Below are 22,975 nucleotides of genomic sequence, written 5' to 3' on the forward strand. Positions count from 1 at the left end.
TGTATTTCTTCCTGTTCTTACAGAACTGTTACCAGTCAAATGACATTCAATCCAATTCTTGTTCAGACATTTGGCAAATTAAAAGCAAACACATCAGTAGTAACACTGTGTACCACAGTTCTAGTTCTGTATAGTGTACTGACTTAGAGTTAATTTACTGATGAGTAAATTGTGTAGAATTACCCCAGGAGTATCTGCTCTTCTGAGTAGATGGCATCCAATTTAGGATCACTAAACTGATGACTTTAGTAAGACCTTTGGCATCATCTCCCACAGCATTCTTATTTGGAAGGAGATATGAACTGGATGAACAGCACACTATTAGGTGGGTTGAAAATTGGCTGGACTGCTGGGCTTATAGTCAAATCAAGATTACTGTCAAATCAATAATTGGTGGTTTGACATCCAGTAGGCAGCCAGCAAGCAGAGTATCCCCAGGGCCAATGCGGTTCAGGATCTTCATCAGTGGCCCAGATGATGAGACAAAATATAAATTTGTGGATATTGGTGATTTGGAGGATGTAGAGATTGATGGGCTGAACAGTAGAACTACAATCGTGAGGGTCCTTGACAAACTTGAGGATTGGGCCAGTAGAAACCTCACAAAGCGCAAGGGCACTCAAGAGTGTTGTTAAGAAAGCAGAGAGGATGCAGAGGAGGGTTACAAAGAGGCTTAGAGCAGATGATCTGCAAGCATATATTGAGGGAGCTGGACTCTTAAGTCTGCAAAAAGGATCCTAAGGGAAAATCTAATAGCAGCCTACAACCACTTCAAAGGGTAAGTGCAAAAATGTTGGAGTCAAGCACTTTTTGATAGTAGCAGAAGATGTGACAAGGTATAATGGCTGCAAATTGCACCTTGGGAGTTTTGGATTGGACGTTAGGAAAAAAAAATCACTAGGAGAGTCATGCAACACTGGAACAGGTTATCCAGAGAGGTTGCGAAATCCCCATCCTTGTAAGTTTTTAAGCCTTGGCTAGACAAAGCCATGGCTAACCTGATGTAGCATTGGTGATAGTCCCACTTCCAGCAGGAGGTTTTTAAAAATGAGCTGTAGTGGGTTCCTTCTGAGTTTTTGATTCATTCTGCTTCAGTGACTGTATTGACACAAAGAGCTAGTATTTATAGGAGGATGAAATTTAAATTATATGACTGCCAGATAAGTCTTTTGTTAATTGTACACCAGTCACTTCATTCTGAGTTTATAGATTCAGTGGAGGAACTACAGAATCATAGAATAACTTAGGTTGGAAGGAACCTCTGGTGGTCAGCTAGTCCAGCCTCTGGTTTGAAGCAGGTCTAATATGATCGAGTTGCTGAGAGAATATTTGCAATGATGGAGATTTCACAACTTCTTTGTGCAAACTGTTTGACCACCCTCATGGTGAAATACATTTTCCTGATATCTAATCAGACTTCCCTGTATTCCAGCTTCCTGCATTGCCTCTTCTGCTATCACTGTGCAGCTTTGAGAAGAGTATGACTCCATCTTCTCTATACCCTCCAAGCTGTAGACAGCAATAATATTCCACCTATCATTCCCTTCCTAAGGCTGAACATTAAGAGTCCTGGTAGAAAGGTTGCAGGAACAAAACAGGTTCATTTTGTAGTCAGTGGAATTCATGATTTTCTTTGAAGCCATCTCCTACTGAACAATTTGGCCCTTCATGCATTCTTCTGGTGTATTTGAACAGAACACATCATGTTCTTTTTCCCAAATACTGATTCATTTGATGCTGAGACCATAAGAAAACTGAAGTGGGTGGTGAGCTGTTCACCAACACTGAGAAAAAGCTGTTTCCCAGCCTGATGATAAATGTTGTTTGTCCTATGTCATCCTCTGAAATAAAAAATAAGTGTCTCAATTCTTTCAGCCTCTCCTCATACGTCATGTGCTCCAGGCCCCTAACCATCTTGCTGGCCCTTTTCTGGAGTAACTCTAGTGTGTCAGTGTCTGTCTTGTAGGTCTCACAAGTGCCAAACAGAAAGAATGGGCTTTTATGACTTTTTTTTTTTACTGTAAATGTTTCCTTGTTGATTCTCTCAAGGCTGAAAGTAACTACTTTCAGTTAGTCACTTCCATGTTCCTGTTAGTCCAGATTAACAGTATATATTTATCTGATGCTTAAGGATGAGAAACCACAACTGACGTGAAACAAACTGCAAAGCAAGTAAAATTCACAACTGACGACAGAAAATGAACAAATAATATTGCATTAAGTTGACACATTTTTGCTCAGGGTTTAAATCTGGGGTTGGTTAACCTTTTGCCTAATTTATTAAAAGAGTTCTGTATTGAAGAAGGAAGATTTTTATAAAATGGTAATTGTTCCCATTTAAATCTGCTGTTCTAGCTGGAAAAAATGAGCTTTCATAAGCTCAGGAGTCCCTTTGTCAGCTCTGACGAAAAGCAGCAAAATCTAAGCTAAATACAGTGTAGACACATTTGCTTATAGAGGTACATGTGGAAATGAGGGTTAGAAATGAGAAGTTCTCAGGGATAATATTGATTTCCTTTATAGTTCTGGAAAGTTGATTTTGTTGTTTAGATTGGCTTCTTGGCATTGCTCTCAAAAAAAGAAAAAAAAAGACAAACCAGTGCTTTCATGTTAGTGATTTTTTTAAATAGCATTGTCTTAGTATGAAAATGGTTTTAAAAAGCTATGCATAAATCACTGTGTATCTAGCTCTTTCCAGTATAGCTTTTTATTTGGACTAATTGAAAAATGAAAATAAAAGCATTGACATTACAGCAGTGAAACATTTCAGCCCTTGTTAATACTGTTCAATGATGTGGAAAACAATCAAATGAAGAGGGGAAAGCTTTTCTCTACAAGATTTCCATTAAAATATGTTTCTCAGCAAGAACATTTAGAACTGTACCTTAAATGTTCTAACTTGTCAAAACTAATTCCTATTAGACAAAAGGGTTGATTAACCCTGGCAGTTTCAGAAGGACATATTTTTTCTTATCTGATCAATCAGTTAGCAAGCATGCCATGCCAAAAGTACAATCTGATTTTTCTGTGTGTGCAACTATCAGTATGGAGTCAGAATGCATTGCTTGGAGTTGCTCAGTGGATAAAAATGCTGTGATTATATTAATTGTATATATTTGCATATACACAGGATAAGAGACTAGAAAGCTCCTTGAATTTTTCCTTAACACTTCTTATTTCTTTCTGCACTGTGTTGTTAGAATTACTGTGTCTTTTTATTATTATTATTATGACCTCTAAATAAAGCTTTTTTCTCTCTTTTCCAGGTTAATGTGGAAGGTGTCCACTGTGACAGGTGCAAGCCTGGCACATTTGGTCTCTCTGCCAGAAACCCACTTGGCTGCAGCAGTTGCTATTGCTTTGGCCTGACTACGCAGTGCAGTGAGGCAAGGGGGCTGATCCGCATGTGGGTGAGTAGGGAATTGCTGAGCCATGTAATGCGATAATGTTGTTTCCTGCTGGCACCTTTTAGTCAGGCACTGAGAGGTAGCTAGAAAATGGTCAAACATTTAAGCAGTCATTTTCCTCTTTATACTTTGAGAAGCGTAGAGAGTAGTATGTTTCATTACACGTTCAGGGTCAAGGCATTAAAAGTGAATAAGTAGATAAGAAAGCCAGTGATAACATAACAGATGTCCAGCCAAAGAATAGCTATTAAAATGCCCAAAAGAACAAGTTAGTCATGTGTGGGGAAATTATGCTGTGTCAATCCAGTACACTGTAACATAATCTCTGGTATATGATACCCAGAATCATACAATGGTTGAGGTTGGAAAGGATTCCTGGAGATCATCTAGTCCATCACCCCCTGATCAAGCAGGGTCGCCTAGAGCATGTTGCACAGGATCACATCCAGGCATGTTTTGAATATCTCCAGAGACTCCACAACCTCTCTGGGCAACCTGTTCCAGTGCTCAGTCACCCTCACAGTAAAGAAGCTTTTCTTCATATTGAGGTGGAACTTCCTGTGTTTCAGTTTGTGCCTGTTGCCTCTTGTCCTGTTGCTGGGCACCACTGACAATAGTCTGGCCTCATCCTCTTGACACCCTCCCTTAAGATATTTGTATACATTGATAAGATCCCCTCTGTCTTCTCTTCTCCAGGCTAAACAGGCCCAGCTCTCTCAGCCTTTCCTCATATAACAGATGCTGCAGTCCCCTAATCGTCTTAACAGCCCTTTGCTGGACTCTCTCCAGTAGTGCCATGTCTCTCTTGTACTGGGGAGCCTGGAACTGGACACAGCATTCCAGATGCAGCCTCACCAGGGCTGAGTAGAGGAGGAGGATCACTTCCCTTGACCTGCTTGGCATGCTCTTCCTAAGGCAACCCAAGATACCATTGGCCTTCTTGGCCACAAGGGCACATTACTGGCTCATGGTCAACTTGTTGTCCACCAGGACTCCCAGGTCCTTCTCTGCAGAGCTGCTTTCCAGCGTGTCAGCTCCCAGCCTGTACTGGTGCAGGGGGTTATTCCTCCCTAGGTGCAGGACTCTGCACTTGCCTTTATTGAACTTCATGGGGTTCCTCTCTGCCCATCTCTCCAGCCTGGCGAGGTCCCTCTGAATGGCAGCACAGTCCTCTGGTGGATCAGCCACTCCTCCCAGTTTTGTGTCATGTTTCCCATGACCTGTTGAAGATGAGTGAGAGTGGTCTAGCAATAACATCTGCCAGCTCCCTCAGCACTTGTGGGTGCATCCCATCAGGGCCCATGGATTTGTGGGTGTCAGGTTTGCCTAAATGATCTCTAACCCAATCCTCCTCAGCCAAGAGAAAGTCTTCCTTTCTCCAGACTTTCTCTTTTGTCTCCAGGGTCTGGGATTCCTGAGGACTGGCCTTAGCAGTAAAGACTGAAACAAAGAAGGCATTCAGTAACTCTGCCTTCTCTGTATCCTTCATCACCAGGTCACCCACCCCATTCAGAAGCAGGCCCACATTTTCCCTAGTCTTCCTTTTGCTACTGATGTATTTGAAGAAGCCCTTCTTGTTGTGCTTGACATCCCTTGTCAGATTTAATCCCAAATGGGCCTTAGCCTTCCTCGTCGCATTCCTGCATGCTCTTGACAACATTTCTATATTCCTCCCAAGTGGTCTGTCCCCTTTTCCACATTCTGTAGACTTCCTTCTTCTCTTTGAGTTTTGTCAGGAGCTCCTTGCTTATCCCTGCAGGTCTGCTGCCCCCTTTGCTTGACTTCTTACTTAGGGATGCACCAATGTTATCCTCCACATGCTTGGAGGAGGTGATCCTTGAATACTAACCAGCTTTGTTGGACTCCCACTTCCTTCTAGGGCCCTAACCCATGGGACTCCTTCAAGTAGATCCCTGAGGAGGCCAAAGTTTGCTCTCCTGAAGTCCTGGGTTGTGATCCTACTTTTTGCCCTGCTTCCTCCTTGCAGGATGCTGAATTCCACCATCTCATGGTCACTGCAGCCAAGGCTGCCCCCAGCCTTCACATCTCCAACCAATCCTTCCTTGTTTTTAGTACAGGGTCCAGCAGCACACATCTCCTCATTCGCTCCTCCACCACCTGTGTCAAAAATTCTCATCAATGCTCTCCAGGAACCTTCTGGATTGCTTGTGCCTAGCTGTGTTGTTTCTACAGCAGGTATCAGGGTGGTTGAAGTCCCCCAGGAGAACTAGGGCCTGTGTTCATGAGGCTATGTCCAGCCGTCTGTAGAAGGCCTCATTGATTTCCTCTTCCTGGTCAGGTGGCCTGTAGCAAACACCCCCAACAGTGTCACCCATGTTAGTCTGCCCTTTAATCTTTACCCATAATCTCTCAACCTGCTTATCATACACCCCAAGGCAGAGTTCGATACATTCCAGTTGCTCTCTCACATAAAGAGCAACTCCACCACCTTGCCTTCCTGGCCTGTCTTTCCTAAAAAGCACGTAGCCATCCATGGCAGCATTCCAGTCATGCGAGCTATCCCACCATGTCTCTGTAATTGCAATGAGATCATGGCCCTGCGACTGCACACAGATCTCTAATTCTTCCTGTTTATTCCCCATGCTGCATGCATTTGTGTACAGGCATTTCAGAGAGGTAGTCAAGCGTGCAGGTTTGCCAGGAGGGGTGCAAGAGGATCCTCCACAGTCATGTCCCACACACATGCCATTTTCCCCAGTGTACTCAAGATTCATAGATTGCTGCTGTCGAACATTTAGATATGCTGTGGTTCAATTAATGTCTTATTTATTTCCATTGCTTCTTTCTTTTAATCTAAAAAAGAGCTTATTGAAGATTCCGCTCTATTTAAATCTAGGTATGAAAGGGTGGAGCCCATCAGAGCAACCAGAGAGCCCTCCACACTTGAATGCAGGAGGGTGTTGAGACCCATTCTGGACTGACAAATAAGGCAGACTGAAAGTCTCCATTTATCCCTATAATGAGTGCAAAACAGGCATTGAGACCACTACTGTCTGTCCCTGCTGTGCCAGCTCCTCAATTATATTCTGCAAGAACTGTTTCTAATTGGAGATGACTAGCTGACTCCACATACATAGTCAGTCATATCTCTGCTAGAAAGAATGTCGGTCATAGAGGGCATGCCTTCCTAATGGCAAATCAGCTAAAGCTCCTGACTTGTTTCGCGCACAAGCAGTAATCAGATAATGATACTTTAGACTGCATGTCAAGATATGATCTTTCACTGAAGGGTTCATATCTCTTGGTCAAGGTAACATGAATGGCATCCATTCTTCACTTCTTTGTTCAGTCTAGTAGGACAGCTTTTCCTTTCCAGGGGGTGAAGTGATTAATCATGATCTGGCCCAGTCTTTCTCATTATTTCAGTCTTGCCCATCATATGCTGGTAGGATGAAGAGGAAGGGCTGTAAAGAGCTGATAAGTTATGAAATTTAATCAAGTTTCATGACAGCAGCAGTTCTGGAAAATTGTTTTGACCTTTGTGGCTGCACAAAGCAGAAACATAGTTTAAAACTCCTGGTTATTCTGGATCTCTTGATTGATTTCCTCTTATATTTATGCTCATATCTAAACAAGTGTGTGTCCACATCTCATCTAGTTTTGGGTGCTCTGATCTAGTTCAGAACTGATTCGGAGTTGTAACATGAATGACTCTGGATTCTGCCAGCTGTTAGTGGCCATTTGAAATACTCTCAGGCGCCTCAAGTGGCATTAGACATATTTAGACAAACAGAATCCTGCCTTTTATGACAGTAAGGCAAGGTTGTTGTAAAACCCAAGCATGCTGACCCCTTTGTTGATGTCTAAAGTACTAAATACCAAAATAGTGTTATGATAGGATCTCAGGAAATCTCACTTAGCGCTGGCAATTGCTAGGAGTGCTTCCATATCTTGCCAGTCCACAGGTGCTGCTGTAAATGAAAATACCAAAATGCTTTAAAAACAGTACAGGTCTTGGCTAATTCTTCACCACATGATTCTTATCTTGTGAAACAGTCTGTAGATGGAGGACTGTTAGGGGCATGACTCTGCGTTAGTTTTATTCTTCTTCCTGACAGCAATCTTGGTACTAGCCCTTTGTGTTGGTCCATATACATCCTGTGATACTTTCATCTGCACAGAATTACTAAGACTCTTATTACAGTTTTTGGCCAAAGTAATGATTTATCTATCATGCTATTGAGTAGCTTTCAACAAGGCTAAAAAAATTGTAAATATTTAAGTAGCATACTTATGTTTTTCATTAAATCTGAATTTAGGATGACATAAACCTTGAACCCTCACTCTCTGCATATTAACTGTAGAATATTTAGCTCAACTGTTGCATGAAAAGTACAAAGAGCGGCAAGCATTTTGTTCCACAACTCCACTGATGTACAAGTATTGGTGAGAAGTAAATCTTAATGTAAATTTCTCAGACTCTGAATAGAAGAGGTCCAAGACTGAAATAACAGTATCAAAATTATGTTAATAAGATTCATGAAGTAACTCACTGGTAAAACTATTTTAAACAATATTAAGAAGTTCTTTGTTATCATGAGGACTGGATGCAAAAGGATTGAGGGGGAAGTCATTATTATCACTGCTTCTCCTCTGTCTGAAAGAAGAGTAAGACTGCTTTATGACAAAGGGCTCATAATGTGAAATGAAGTTACCTAGTACCTAGAAAGACTTTTCTTAAAGAGTTGAAATTTCAAGATTAACATTGCTTTTCCTTCATGGGGAAGAATAAACTTGATTTTCTTCTTGATTCTTTTGAATATGCGTAGCTGACTTTGAAGCCAGAGCAGAAGGTTCTGCCACTGGTGGATGAAAAGCATCAGCACAGCACTCTTTCAGGGATTGCATTCCAGCCTCCTGAAATAGTAGCAAATATAGAACAGGTGATGCAGGACCTTCGCTCAGAACCTGTTTATTGGAGACTTCCAGAGCAGTTTGAAGGACGAAAGGTAAACATAAGATTCCATTGAATACTGAAATGGATTTATATATATATTTTTATGTTTGTATTTTGCAATGACTTTTTTCCCTTCCACCAGGCACGTCATCACAGACTGGAAGGTGCTTAAAAAAAAAGTAAATGCCATTTTATTATTAAAAATGGTCCTCTCAATTATCATCAAAATTCATAAGTCTGTAACACAGATACTATTTTAAATTAGATATTTACATAAAATATTTTTTCTACAGGATGGATTCTGTCATAGAAACAATTTAAAAAATTAGACGGTATTAGTTTAATATACCCCTCTTGTAACTTTTGGGGGGGTTTTCTATTTTAAAGAAAAAGTGAATTGTGTAAGCCACTCATGGGAAAATGATTGACATAACCCTCCCTTTGGATATTATACACCTCTGTCTCTCTGCTGTGTTTTGCACTTTTGATATTTCTTGGTTTGGTTTATGAGAGTGTAGCTATTCCTTTTTCTATGCACAAACTTTGGGAGCACTAAGATGCACACAATGAAATAGCTAACATTTTGCTTTTACTGCAGTACAATAACAAATTGCTGATGGGTATTTGTGAGCACAGCCCTTATCCCCAGATAGCTCTACAAGCGTGTACTGCGTGTACTGCTATTTTCTACCACACATGCATTCATCAGATTGTGCACAGGTGCAGAGTGTATTTAGTGCCAACGTATGCCCAGAATTTATTTTTGGCTAACTGAAAATGAGATTCCTTTTTGTACTTTGTGATTTGCTTTGTTAGCTCACCGCTTATGGAGGGAAACTGAAATATGCAATCTACTTTGAAGCGCGAGAAGAGACAGGTTTTGCTACTTACTACCCCCAAGTCATCATCAGAGGTGGGCCTCCCACGCATGCAAGACTTATTGTCCGGCAGATGGCTGCCCCTCTGATTGGGCAGCTGACAAGGCATGAGATAGAAATGACAGAGGTAATGTTTCCATCTGCTTCATTCCAGAATGTCAGCACTTGGTTCTTTTTAGTACCGTTAATAGTCTGGTTTTGTATTACTGTCTTTTAGCATGAATGGGAATATTATGGTGATGACCAAAGAGTCAGAAACACTGTGCCCTGGGAATATCATCGTGATGACCCAGGAGTCAATAGGACGGCCTCCCAGGCAGACTTTGCGTGGAAATATTATGGTGATGACTCAAGATCCAGGAGAACTGTATCCCGGGAAGATTTCCTGAATGTGTTGTATGATGTTCATTACATTCTTATTAAGGCTACTCATGGCAATATCATGAGACAGAGCAGGTAACTATTTCATGCAATGGTATGAAATAATGCAGTAGTCACAGATTACCCAATGGAGCTTCCAAACTAAATTTGTATTCATAGAATAAGCTATAAGCAGTTGCTGAGAGGAGAGGGAAATTTTATTCAATTAAAAATTTAAATCATAGTAGGCAAATTAGATCTTTATTTCCAGGATCCTGGAGCAGAAAACACATGTAAACACACGCATTCTGAAATAATTCCATAGCATTTTCTTAATAAATGTCTACTTTATGAAAACATGAGGCTGTAATTAAATATGAATGTAGCATATGAAAGAGTTTTCTCATGTAAGTTGGTACTGAATAAACAGATGAAGATGAATAGAATACTACTTTAATGAAATGATACTTAATCCAATAGATTAGGATCACATAATTTCAATATTTTCCGTATTTTCTATTCAATTTACTCATGAATAACCTGGATGATGAAATAGAGAGAATGCTTACTAAATTTGAAGCACACATGAAATTAAAAAGCAATGTAAACACATTAGATAGATAGCAAGATTAGAGGAATAATACAAAAAAATTGGATGCACTCTATAGTTTCCTGTAAGATTTTACATTTTGAAAGGAGTATTCGATTGAATAAAGTAGAGAAACAGAACACAACTTAATTGTTCTTCAAAAAAGGATCTGTTCTTTATAACAGATCACAAGATGAATGTTAATCAGTAGTGATATTCTTTCATGAGAAATGCAAATATTAGAGTTGTACATATAAACAGTTGTGGCCTGCAGAGTGTATGAAGTAAGCTTTTAATTTCACCCTACACTAGCAAAGTCTCTGCATCTAGTTTTGGATATTGTGCTTAAGGAAAAATTAATTAAAGAGTTCAAAGGAGAAAAGTGAACATGATCAGAGGTCAGAAAACAGGACCTTTGAGAAAAGATGTAAAGAACTAGATTTGTTGAGTAGTTAGAAATGCCTTAAGATGGGTGAAATGTTGTCACAAAAAGGAAGAGAAGAATTAGTTCTGTGCTGCCATGATGCATGAGTCAGAAAGAAATGAGCTTAAAGTTCAGCAGGAAAGATTAATATTAGAGATGAGAGAAAACCTTCTGCAGACAGCATTGTTCTGGAATAGATTGCCTAGACAATTACTAAGGTACATTTGATAATGCAATCACCATATCCTTCCCAAACAAACATTATTAGCACGAACACAGGAATAATTGATCCTGTCTTGGACTGGAGAGAAATTAGTTAGTCTCCAGAGGCTTTTTATGATTCTGTGATAAAAATGATGGACTTAAATTATTTCTAGATTTTTAGGTTACACATATGTCTGTAGGAAAATGGTGCTTAGAGTTTATAAGGCTGGATAGTAGGTGCAGTTACAATGTAACTTTGCAGCATTACATGAGAGCAAACGCAGCCATTGTTGCTTCTATTGTTTTTATTTATAGTATGTCATTTAAAGAAAAGTATCCATCCAGCCTGCATGGGGTAGATGCTGCATATAACAATATATAACATAAATATTTTACAATGATTTTGTTTATTTTTGGCATAGTCTGTTTAGGATATTATATCATGAGCACCGGGAATTCCCATAGAAAGAGGTATGAAAATAACTCTAATGCAACATGAAAAATTTGAGAAGTATTATCAATGTTTTATGTATTTTCCCACGCCCCACTTACACACAATATACCCTAATTCACCTACAGAGGGAAAAGCTGAATGCTATTCTAGCTCATGCATCATAAGCAAAGTTACTTAAATGGACTTCCTTTTTCATAATTTTGTTCTGAGATGCATATGACCATCATGACTGAACTACACCTGCACTGTAATACACCACCATTTTATCAAAGCTACCAAGTAATGAAGCAGATATCAGACAGAACAGAGAATGACTTTTCAGTTTCAGGGTGGGTTTGCCAGGTGGCACTCCAAGAACAGAAATGTATTTTTACAGCATCACATTTCAGAATGTAACCTTTTATGTGACAGCAGGACTTAGTGAAGAGTATATCTGTTCTTTCCAGTAACTCTCCATCTGAAATCATAACTTTGCATATGATACCATATTTGATTTGGAGGTGGTTATGTTACAACAGATTTTTATGATGTCTGCCTAGTTGCGTAGGTAGCACTCATCATATGACGTCTGAGACTTTAAGTGGGAAATAAATAGCAGGAATACGTGAATTTTTTTCCCAGGTAGCACTTTGAATGATTTCAAAGGAAGTTTTGCTTAAGACCACAAAATAAATCCCCTGAAATGTTCTTAAAGGTTAGTGGAATATTAGCTTGAAGAAGAATTACAGGCTTTTAATAAAAGTAGGTCGAGATCCTCTAAAGGACAATATTTAAGCATATGCTTAACTTCAAACATATGTTTGAATTAAGTGACGTAAAATAAAGCGTTTGCTTAAATAGCGTGTGACATGCTTTCTAAATAAGGGCCCTGTTCTAAACTGGTAAAGCTTCTGTTCCTGCCTAACTAGTAGCAAAGTAAGAGGCAAAAGAAACTAGGGACAGCAGAAGGGAAATACTATATATGAAGTCCTTTTAATTTTGTTAAGTTTTTTAATATTGCCTTAGCTCCACTTCTTTCAATTTCAGCGTCTGAAAGCTGTAGGTAACTGATAAACTGTAGGAAAACCTTTTCTTACAAAAGTCAAAGCAGTGGCAGGAAATGGAAACATAAAAATAGTCCAGTTTGAGCATTAGCACTGTATTAGCTATATAGTTTAGCAGCAATGCTTCTGTTGTTTCTGCTTCAAAGCTGCAGGATTACTAGTGATTTAGAGATTCCTGCTCAGAATCCAAAGCCAAACATTTTTCTGCTACTGTGTTCATTTTATTGCCCTCATTTTCACATTCACCACTCCAAATTGAAACATTTCTTTTATTAGATTTTGTTTTGCTTTTCAGGCAACTGGGCTGTGATAATAAATCAGTTTGAATTGGAAGTATGCTTTCAATTTGACTGTGAATTATTTCAATATCCCTGACGTTGATCAGGTAGCAGTTGTTAGACTGCTTCCTATTAGGCATGTTCCAAGAATCAGCCAAGCCTGACCTTCCTTAAGTAACGTTTTCACACAAACAACAGGTAGCTTTGTGGTCCCAAAGTATATTATTATGTAAATTTAGCTTTCTGGCAGTAAATAGTTCTTTGCAGCACACAGACCATTGCCTCAGCCTTGAAGATGAGGGGGAAGCAGATTTCATTCTGTTTTTCTATTAAATGTACAGAGATTTCAATGTAAGCTTGCATTGACACATCAGATCTGAATGTTTTTGCCCTGATTATTTTGCAGTCTTATATTCTGATACAGCTTTGTTTGGGGGGGGGGGGGGGGGGGGGTTGTTCCATTTCCCTGCTCCACTGAACCCCTTTCTTCAAGCAGTAAAAAGGCAGTACAAGCTTCAAGTTACTAGGTTATTTAGGGATGTTGCATTGACGCAAGATATTAAGAGGTAGAATTCTGGTAACCTAAGGTCAGTCTCAAAACTCTCTCTTAGTTCAATAGTGAATGTTTGCTTTTCCTGCTGTAGAGTCATCCTGGCATTGGTGCCTATATGCCAAGGTGCAAAAGAAGACTCTCACCCAGTAGTTCAGTAATCGAGGTTTGGGAGTAAGTGAATGGACTGTGAGCATGAACAGGAACTGAGTATTTCTATGAATTTCTCTGCATTAACCCCATACACAGACACATAATGAATAGACTGTAACAGCATTAGCTATGTTTATTCCACTAATTATTACAAGATCTTCATGTTTAATGCTAGGAGAAAGACACACTTTCTGATAGGTTGGCATTATATTTAGAAGCTTTAAAATTTACACTATTCTACTATTTTTATTTATGAAAGACAGTAATGGCTTTCAGATCATAATATTCATCTAAGTGAATTAAAAAACAAAATAAAGAAGTAAGCTAAAAAAAGTTGCAGTCCACTGGGATTAACTGTATTGTGTTAGAAATTGTTTGCTGTCATTGTCCATGATGTACTTGACCCAATTTGGTAGGTCAGTATGCATGCTGGGAGGACAGGGAGTGGTTGGAAGGCAAGGATATTATTATTAATACAATCAAACAAATATTTGAAAAGTTAAAGTGTCAGAAGCTCTACCATGAAACATATCCCTTTCTGACATTAACAAATGCTTTTGTGTTAAGATTTTTTGTTTGTTTTAAATTGTTTGCTTATGTGTCCAGATGATCCTAGGAAAAAAAAAAAAGCAATCTTGCTACAGATCTTAAAATTCTTGCTAAAAAGGCAACTTTCCAATGCCTTTGAACTGTGTTCTAGAGCTTGTTAGCTTGCTTTAGTTGCTGGGGATAGTTTTTATTTTTTTAAATAGTAGTCTCATTAAAAGCTTATTTAGTGAGCAATTTTATCACTGTACCTCTGCGAATCATGAATTGGAACTGCATTTAGTGTGTGACTTCGATTTCTTAATGAGTCCCTCAAAATGAGGAATCAGTTTGAGCTTTTGTCAATAGTTTGGTTGAAAAGAGAGAGAGCAATAGAAAAGATGTAGAATCACGCAGAAGGGAAGATTTAGTTATACTATTGTCTGGAAATGGAAAATGAGACTAGAGGTGGTGGTCGTTTTCTTTGGAGAAGGAAAAATAGTACTGTTTATCTCCTGTAGACCAAGAGGCCTACAAACAGCCAGCTAAGGCTATTTTCTCCCATGCTAGCTGACTATGGACTGGTTTTGAGTTAGTGCTTGACTAATCTTATTAGAGATGTTTGCTCTTTTTTTTCTTTCCCAGGATTTCTGAAATCTCAATGGAAGTTGCTGAAGACGGCAGTGTGTCTGGAATGAGTCCTCAGGCGTACTTGATTGAGAAATGTGACTGTCCCCTGGGTTACTCTGGTTTGTCCTGTGAGGTACAGTACTGACCTAACTTCCAGTAAAAGTCTTACGCCTGATTTAGTTCACTGATTAGTAAGGTGTGATAAGCAATTAGTGTGGGTGTGTTTAACTGGCACCAACTCTCTAATTTAATTACCTCTATTCTTTCTCTCTCAGGTACTGTTCTTACAAGGAATTTGAGCATTTATTCTGCCTTAAGCAAATATGCCACTGAAACCTTGGAGATAACTCAAATACTTAATTTATAAAAAAGTCAACTTTACTAGATTATCTCTGAGCTTGAATTGTGTGACTGATGCTGACTAATTAAGCCTTTGTGAAGAGATGAAGGCATAATACAGTAAAACTATATCATGTTATGGTGAGGTTGATAGCTTCCAAAGAACTGAACTACAAGCATCTTTTTATCGTGACCATGATTCATGTAATCCATGGGGGAAGAAAAAAAAAAAACACAGAAAGCCTCTATGTCCAGTTAAAATAACTGATTTTATAGAATACTGATAGCTGTAAGTAAACTACAAATTAACATTTGTAGTAGTGAATAATGGAAGGTTGTATACTGTTTATTCCTGGAGAGTTACTGATCTGACAATTGAATGAAATTCAGCAAATAAAGTATTAAAAAATTGAAAACAAAAAAAATTTTTAGAAGAATGTTACTAAAATTGTAGCATCAGGCACTCAAAACAGAGCCATGCAGAATGTTAAAATTCTGCTTTAAATTTTTCAGTTTGCCTTGTTTGGTATTAAAAATTCCTATATAAAGTCTTTAATAGCTATATGATTGATTGATTGAAATATACTTTTTGAAAAGTAATGTATGTTTCAATTTTAACTTCTTAATTTTTATATTATAATGAATAAACTCAAACAACAGTAAAAACTGAAAAGAAAACTCATTTCGAAACAAAAGCTTGAACTAGTTCATTCTGAAAAGTTGGTCAAAAAGGAGGGACATTATTTAGAACCGGTAGATTCATCACATATGTCTTTCCCCTTGAAACTGTTAGAATAACATGCCTTTGTGGACCAACACTAGTAGGATGCAAGTTGTCTGTTTTGCTTGTGTTTTATATGCTTTAGTGCCCCGAACAGCGCTGTGCTGCAAATGCATTGAATATGTAGATGATACCCATGCTGTAGTATGTCTGAGCTTCGTGAAAGAAGCTTTGTGGAAGATGATTTCAGTTTTAGCAAATGTCTGCTGAGCATGTTCAAACTGTCATTTTTCTGAATGCTTGTATTTGTCCAAATAGATCTATGAAAATACATTGAAAAGGGGCACAGAGTGCTGGCAGTTATCCTTCCGCTATACTCACCGACAATTATCCTTCTTCCAGTGCTGGTATACGGCTCCCATAACAAGATCTTGCTCAGTCCATACACAAAAGCTTCCCTCCTATCAAATTTCAGTGCCCACTGGATGAGGGATGCAACTGCTTTCAGTGAGGAATGGAAATCAGATTCCTGGACCATAGTCAAAATAGTGTATTTTGCTTTAGTCTTAGAAGCAGTTGAACTGCTGTGGCATAAAACAAAACGAAACTAAACCAAAGGAATCTTGTGCCCTGAACAGTTAAGTTTGGTGAATTTAAAAGTCATTGAAGGCTGAGCTTTGCTGAAAAAAGTGTTGGTCAACTAAGTGGTCTCTGTGCTCATAATACTTGTAGTTTATTTCTTATTTAAATATTTTAATGCTGCATGGTTCAGAAGCGCCCAAGTTTTATAGAAAATCGCCTGGCTTGTATGCTTTTGTAAAATTTATCTTAGGATAGTTACCATAAAAAGCGTTTAAGGTGTAATACTTTGACTGCAGTATAGAAAAAGTTAATCAACAGTTGGGACAGTGGATCAGGAGATGGTGGGACTGGCAGTCTGTGTGTCTGCAAAACAGCATGTTTTCACTATTAAGTAACACCAGGAACTCCAAATGCTTTTGTTGGAATTGCTAGATGGAGGTAGCAGGGAACAATGCCTTGAGTATTCTGCCAGTCCTTCAGACATCCTGGCTAAATGGGATCTTGTAAAGGGATCCCCAAAACTAGCTGTGAGGGAATATTTGGAGGGAGTAAGTGAATGAAGGGAAAGACGTATTGTATCTGCGAGAACTCAGCTCGTTTCAGATAATGTACAGGATTGTGTTGTGCAGGAAAGAAGGCAACAGAAACAATCAGTTCATAGGGAATGTGTCAAAGGAAATGAGTGAAGACATTTCCTTTGCACACTTTTGGGGTAAGAGCACTCGCCTGAATGTCTGTAGATACATACACATATATGAAGTTAATGTGCTCCAGCATTTGCTCAGAAGTACAGATTTTTAAAAAACTTACTGTAACAAATTGCATTTCCCAAGGAAAATATATAATGTAATTAGAACTTTATTTTAATTCAGACCCACCAGAGGCTAGAACAAATGTCTCAGTTGCAACCTTAACACTTCGTGCTTAATTGTGCAATCTTCACATGCTCATAACTTAGTTTATTTTTAGTGTGCTCAGTGAAGGTTATGATGTGTTCTGTGAAGGTTTATTTAATTTCAACAGGGGGAAAAAAAGCATGATACCCAGGCATTTTATAGCAAATGGTAGCAGGATATATGTATATGTATTTATTTCATGGTTTATCCTGTAATTGCATTGTAAGGGCTAAGTGCACACTGTTTTTGACTAGAAGTGACATGCATATCCAATTTTTTTTATATCCAAAAGCAAGCTGAAAGAACAGTGGTAAAAGCTTTCCTAATAGCTACTTTTGAAAAACTTCGAAAGTAGTAATGAAAAACATAGTTTACTTCATCTTTTGTCTGTATCCTGCTTCATCTCTATTAAATCAAAATAGATGAAATGAGCATCAATTGCATATCAGAAAAATGAGTTAGACAATAGATTTGAGGATGTACTGCATATTTATACCCAATTCCTAAATTCACTCAGTGCTGGTAAAGCTGTGCTTTGTACCATTTTACTATTGGACAAGGACTCTTTTGGGGGTGGAGAGGAATGCAAAAAACTAGGAGATTATAGTAAGAAACAAAATTACTTTCATTTGAGATTATTTATCTGAATTGGAATTCTGCACAAACCATGAAAAAGCAGATAGATTGTTTCTATGCTTCAGGGATCTTAATGTAGTCTAAGTCAAAATAAAGGCAAAAAACAGAAGTGAGTGAGATTACTTTCTTCTGTCTCTAAAGAAAATAATTGTGTTTATGCTTTATCCATAACTTAGATTCCTGGATGTTTTGGCAATGATTATAAAAGTGATAATAAAAAATTCCTTACTCCAGATTCTCTTTTGTTTTCTTTTGTATCCATTTGATTGCTGTGCGAAAGGGGTATTAGTCAGATTCTTTCCAAGAATCACAAATTGTGGTCAGCGATAGGAAGTGACCTCATCAGATAACCTTCATAGGATGATCCTACCACCACTAGGTGGTAGGATTTATACATGGGATGAGTGACTTCTCTGTATGCACTTACCCTAATGGTCTGAACCATCAAAATGGTCCTGTTTGTATTTTTATGCTGCCATAGCAGCATTTTTATGCTGCTTTTGAAGAGCTATGTAGACACTTTGATACTTTTTGCATAATAAGTCTGAAATAAAGATCAAGTGCTTGATTTTGCATATGTCAGCTTTGCTAGTAATTTTTGGTTTGCTCTCAGAGTTTTATTGCCAAGTTAGGGTAAGGAATACTCAGTGATAAATAAATTTGATTTGGGGCTAATAGTTCCAAGACATGCAAAACCTTTATTATTTTGAATTCTTTACCTTTATAGTCTTTCAACTATATAGCTATAAATAATGCAGCCATGCAGCCATTTTTTGATGAGTATCACTGAGCTTTTGCTTGTTATCCATCAGGCAGTATGTAGGCAGATATTAGCTTGCCAAACCTGAAAAACATACCAAGGACAAAGGCAACAGAATCATCATGCTTGCTCTCCACAGTCCATGCAAAAATTTTATTTTGAAAACAAATCTTTTTCTCAAGAAATGAAAGGAAGGATGCTTGATGCACAGTGAGAACAGTGAGGTATTCTGCATCTAAATGAAAGGTCTCTCAAGCTATAATATGAAAAGCCTGGTGCCAGTGGAGTGCTCCAGGGATTTTTCTGCAATGTTTCCAATTAGGGCTGGCTCTTGTTATCTGTAAAATACTGTATATTGTTTGTAACACAGCTGGAGGCCTGTCAGCTTGTTTTCATGGCTTTTAAAAGCTGGTGATGGGGAAGATGAGCTTGCAACACTCCCCATACCCCATATACTCTGTAATGATATGTTTTTCTCTGCATCTTTTTTACTGTAGTTGTGCTCTTCAGGATTTTATAGGCTTCCTTCATCACCTGCAGGAAGGACATCTGCTCAGTCGTTGGGCACCTGTGTTGTGTGTCAGTGTCATGGACACAGTAATATGTGTGACCCTGAAACATCGATTTGTCAGGTATTAATCTTACCTTTCTGAATTTGTGCACTAGGTTAATCTGAATGTAAAATTCGTAAGTTGTGTAACGAAACTGGAAAAATAGAGGACAAATTTTGTATCCAATTTTACTTCATAAGAATACTGTTGAAGTTACTGGACCAAAAAAATGAACCATCTACCTTTAAAGATTTCCATACTGATTTTCCTGAGTTAAGATTATTGAGTGCCTTTTTACCTCTGAATTAGTATTTGTGTATCAAGAAGAATTAAATACCTGCCACCTAAAGATGCAGTATACCTTTTTTTTCCCCAACAAATGGTGCACTGCACTGCTAAGTAATAATACACGTGACCTGATACAGTAAGAGGGAATTTTAATTTATTATTTCTCCTGCTTTGATGGCTGTAACAGAGGAGGGAAGGACAGATGAACTGGATAAGCAATTCTGTAGGACTACATCTGGCTAGCTACAGGCCTCCATTCTTTCTCTATGTAAACCCATATGTAACACAGCATGCATTTGATAGATGCTTAAAGGAAGCAGCCCCACTGAGAATCATATCAGAGAGAGAGAGAAATTATGAATCTAAATATGTTTGAATCCCTTAGGCTGGGAAAAAATGTTTTCTGCTTTCCTGTAATTATCGAATACAGCTTTCATTCTGGCTCCTTCCTCTGCAGAATTGTCAGCATAATACTGCTGGGGACCACTGTGAGAGATGTGCACTGGGATTTTATGGTGTTGTCCAAGGCTCTCCAAATGACTGTCAGCCTTGTGCTTGTCCCCTATCCATGTCCAGCAATAAGTAAGTGAACAAACTCATGACGCAGAGTTGCCTTTTCAGCTAGCAATAACTTATTGTTTCGGGCTCACTCTGTGTCCCCTGTCAGATGGCTACAGGAGGCCTGTGTTGTGTAGAGCCATACTAAAAAGTTTCCTATCTACTTTTGCTAATTGATCTTCTGTTAAAAGTCAGAAATTGCTCCCTCGCTAATTTGTGATGAATAAATTAATAAGCGGTAGAAAATGCAATACTCAACAGATAATGAACGTGTGTTATAAAGGTATTCTCACAAATGAAGCTAGAGCAGAGCTCAAGTACAATATGGCCACAAGGGAGCTGTAAAAAGTCTTATGCTCATATATTATGTTGGTATAAATGTATTACAGTGCCTTTCTTGCTCCACTGTGGAATTTACTGATTCCTTATTTAATGTTACATGAGTTTTAGGCAATTTGTGAAAGATAGAATAATTTAAAAGCAATATAGTTATTGCAGCATAAATTTTATTGGTTGCTTTATGTTAATGAGCCTTGCCACCATGTCTCTGCATGTGTTCCCAACAGATGATACTTTAGCACTTGTTTGTTCTTGTGCTGAAAAGCTCTTAATGATATTTGGAGCCATACCATGGTGCTGCTCTGAAAAGGTTTGTGCCTCGTGATTGTTCTCATGGAAGACTGGAAATGTTCCTTAAAATAATTTTTCTGTTCTGTGTCTGGCCTTTAGGATATTATAGTGGATACTTCAGCCAATATATGTCTCTCAAGACTTTTTTTTTCTTCTGTCTTCTTGTTTTTATCATTTGGGGGTAATTTTTTTTTTTGAAGGAGGGAATTCCTTTCTCAGATACCAGCAGCTAAACAGATCATGATCTTCCATCCAAAGTGAGTGTTTTTAAGAATACTTCCAAAGCTCATAGATACCAAATTGAGAACAGCCAAAACAATTATAAAACAGATTTAAAGAAATTCCCTTTATCTCAAGACAGTTAGAACATAGCCTCCATAGCTCTTCCAATAGACTGGAGTACAGTTTTGTTCTGAGTTGAAACTTTTTTTGCAAGAACATTTTCTACTATGCATTCTATGCATATATGTATTGGTTATGCATTCTACTTACAAATGTCAACCTAAGGACGTTAATGTTGTAAAGATCAAGATCAACAAAGCTTCTCGGCTTTACCCATTAGCCAATACATTGGAAAAGACATTGCCTATTACTAACCAGCAGAAAATGCTGAAGATGTTATTCAATCCTGTTTTTTCCTAGGGCTTGAGAACTTTTGTTTGCTCAGAAATACAAGTGTCAGATCAGAAAATGAGCATGACCATTCACCCAAGTGATTATGGCACTCTGATACAAGTTAGACATGTTCTCTAAATTGTCCTCCAGAAATGACTTCAGTATTTTGTCTAATGGCTAATGGAAAACACAAGAAGTGGATGTTTCTGAAGTGCTCTACAGTTAAGAAATGTATGCAGTCCAAGTAGTGCATGTCCTGGGTAAGCACTCAGATTGCTGAGATGCATCAAGAAAGAATGAGAACAAGTAAAGCACCAGTCTGAAGTGGACTGAGAACTGGCTGAACTGCTGGACTCAGAGGGTTGTTTGCAACAGCAGGTCAGTCACTACTGGTGTCCCCCAGGGGTTGATACAGGGGCCAATGCTGTTTAACTTCTTCATTAATGAGCTGGACAATGGGATCAAATGCACCCTTAGCAAGGTTGCAGATGATAGAGGATCAGAGGGGTGGTGGATAGACTAGGTGATTGCGCTGCCATTCAAAGGGACCTCAGCAGGCTAGAGAAATGGGTTGACAGGAACCTCACGAAGTTCAACAAAGGGAAGTACGAAGTCCTGCACCTGAGGAGAAATAACCCCATACACCAGTACAAGCTGGGGCCGGCCAGCTAGATAGCAGCTTTACAGACAAGGACTTGGGGGTCCTGGTGTACAACACATTGAATGTGAGCTAGCAATGCACCCTCATAGCAAAGGCAGCCAATGGTATCCTGGGCTGCATTGGAAAGAGCATTGCCAGCAGGTCAACGGAGGCAATCTGTCCGCTCTACTCAGCCCAGGTGAGGCCACATCTGGAGTGATGCGTCCAATTATGGTCGCCCCAACAAGCATGAGGCTTGCTTGTTTCAGGTCCCTCTTGGGAAGTAGGTGAGTAATAGCTACTCTGAGGTTAGTAAATACACTTAATCATGGGATAGTCATGCAGTTTCTTAGAGCTGTCTAAAGAGGAGTCAGATCTGTGTGGGTCCAGAAACAGAATGGCTTGTTTTTGTGGAGTTTAATTTAGATGCCTCTGGACATGAGGGACGGGGTTTCTATTTCTGTAGCTGTAGCCATCAACAAGTTCAGTACCTGTGCAGTCAATGCAGAGAGACAGACAACTTCAAGAAACTATACATCCATCTATGTTAAAAATAGAGGGAATCATCACTGGAGAGAGAGAGGGAATGTGTCTTTATGCCTGGCTGTGCATCTCTGTGTTTCCATTACTTATAGAGGAAGCCTAAACAGTTGGCTTAGACTACATGCCTGACTTTTAGATGGATAGGATTAGGTGGGATCCATTGCATAAAGCTACACAATTAGGTGGAAAATTAAGGTGTCATGCCTTAGATTTATGAGTGTTGTGCATCTCAGTGAAAACTTTTCAAGATAGTATTAATGAAAAAAAAGGTCTAACTGCATGCAACTATTGTATAGTAGCTGAGTAATTATAATCTACATGAAGCAGATGGCAAATGATTCAGCATCCTTGCGTGACACAGACTGACATGATAATATTTTTAAATGAGCATAGTGCAATTGTTTTTATTTATGAAATTTTACAAAACTCCACTGAGGTTTTAAGTTTTAAATACTGTTTTCCTACTTCTGTACGGTCAGCAGTCAGCTTCAAATGTGATAAGCTGAAAAAACGGAGAGAATGAGTTGTTTCTGGGGGTGTGAATCTATTTTTATGGAGTTGAAAATGTGTTGGATAATGAGTTTGTGAGTAGTAGATCAATTTGTTTACTTTTTCTTGCAAAGGTGTAATTTTATTCCCATAGTGCTCATTCAAGCACAGTGGATTTAGTGCATTATAAGCAAGTTAGAGTAGGATGCTGACTGTACCGTACCAAGAGTTCTGGGCTCACCCTGGCCACCTCTGTGCTCTTCTGTTTTTTCTCTTTGACAAATAGCTGAATGAATTTTTCAGTACTCCACCAT

General features: G+C 38.7%; 1 protein-coding gene across 1 annotated transcript in view; it reads left to right on the forward strand.

Annotated features, from left to right (window-relative positions):
• LAMA2 (laminin subunit alpha 2) overlaps window positions 1-22,975 on the forward strand; it is a 368,849-nt gene that overhangs the window by 239,056 nt on the left and 106,818 nt on the right. Inside the window, exons 24-30 of the mRNA XM_064508966.1 lie at window positions 3,267-3,410; window positions 8,198-8,377; window positions 9,142-9,330; window positions 9,421-9,659; window positions 14,429-14,546; window positions 18,845-18,979; window positions 19,644-19,768. Coding sequence (XP_064365036.1) covers window positions 3,267-3,410; window positions 8,198-8,377; window positions 9,142-9,330; window positions 9,421-9,659; window positions 14,429-14,546; window positions 18,845-18,979; window positions 19,644-19,768 — 1,130 coding nt within the window. The remainder of the gene's footprint in view (window positions 1-3,266; window positions 3,411-8,197; window positions 8,378-9,141; window positions 9,331-9,420; window positions 9,660-14,428; window positions 14,547-18,844; window positions 18,980-19,643; window positions 19,769-22,975) is intronic.

This window comes from Dromaius novaehollandiae, chromosome 3, assembly GCF_036370855.1.
Source record: "Dromaius novaehollandiae isolate bDroNov1 chromosome 3, bDroNov1.hap1, whole genome shotgun sequence".
NCBI classification, from domain to species: Eukaryota; Metazoa; Chordata; class Aves; order Casuariiformes; family Dromaiidae; genus Dromaius; species Dromaius novaehollandiae.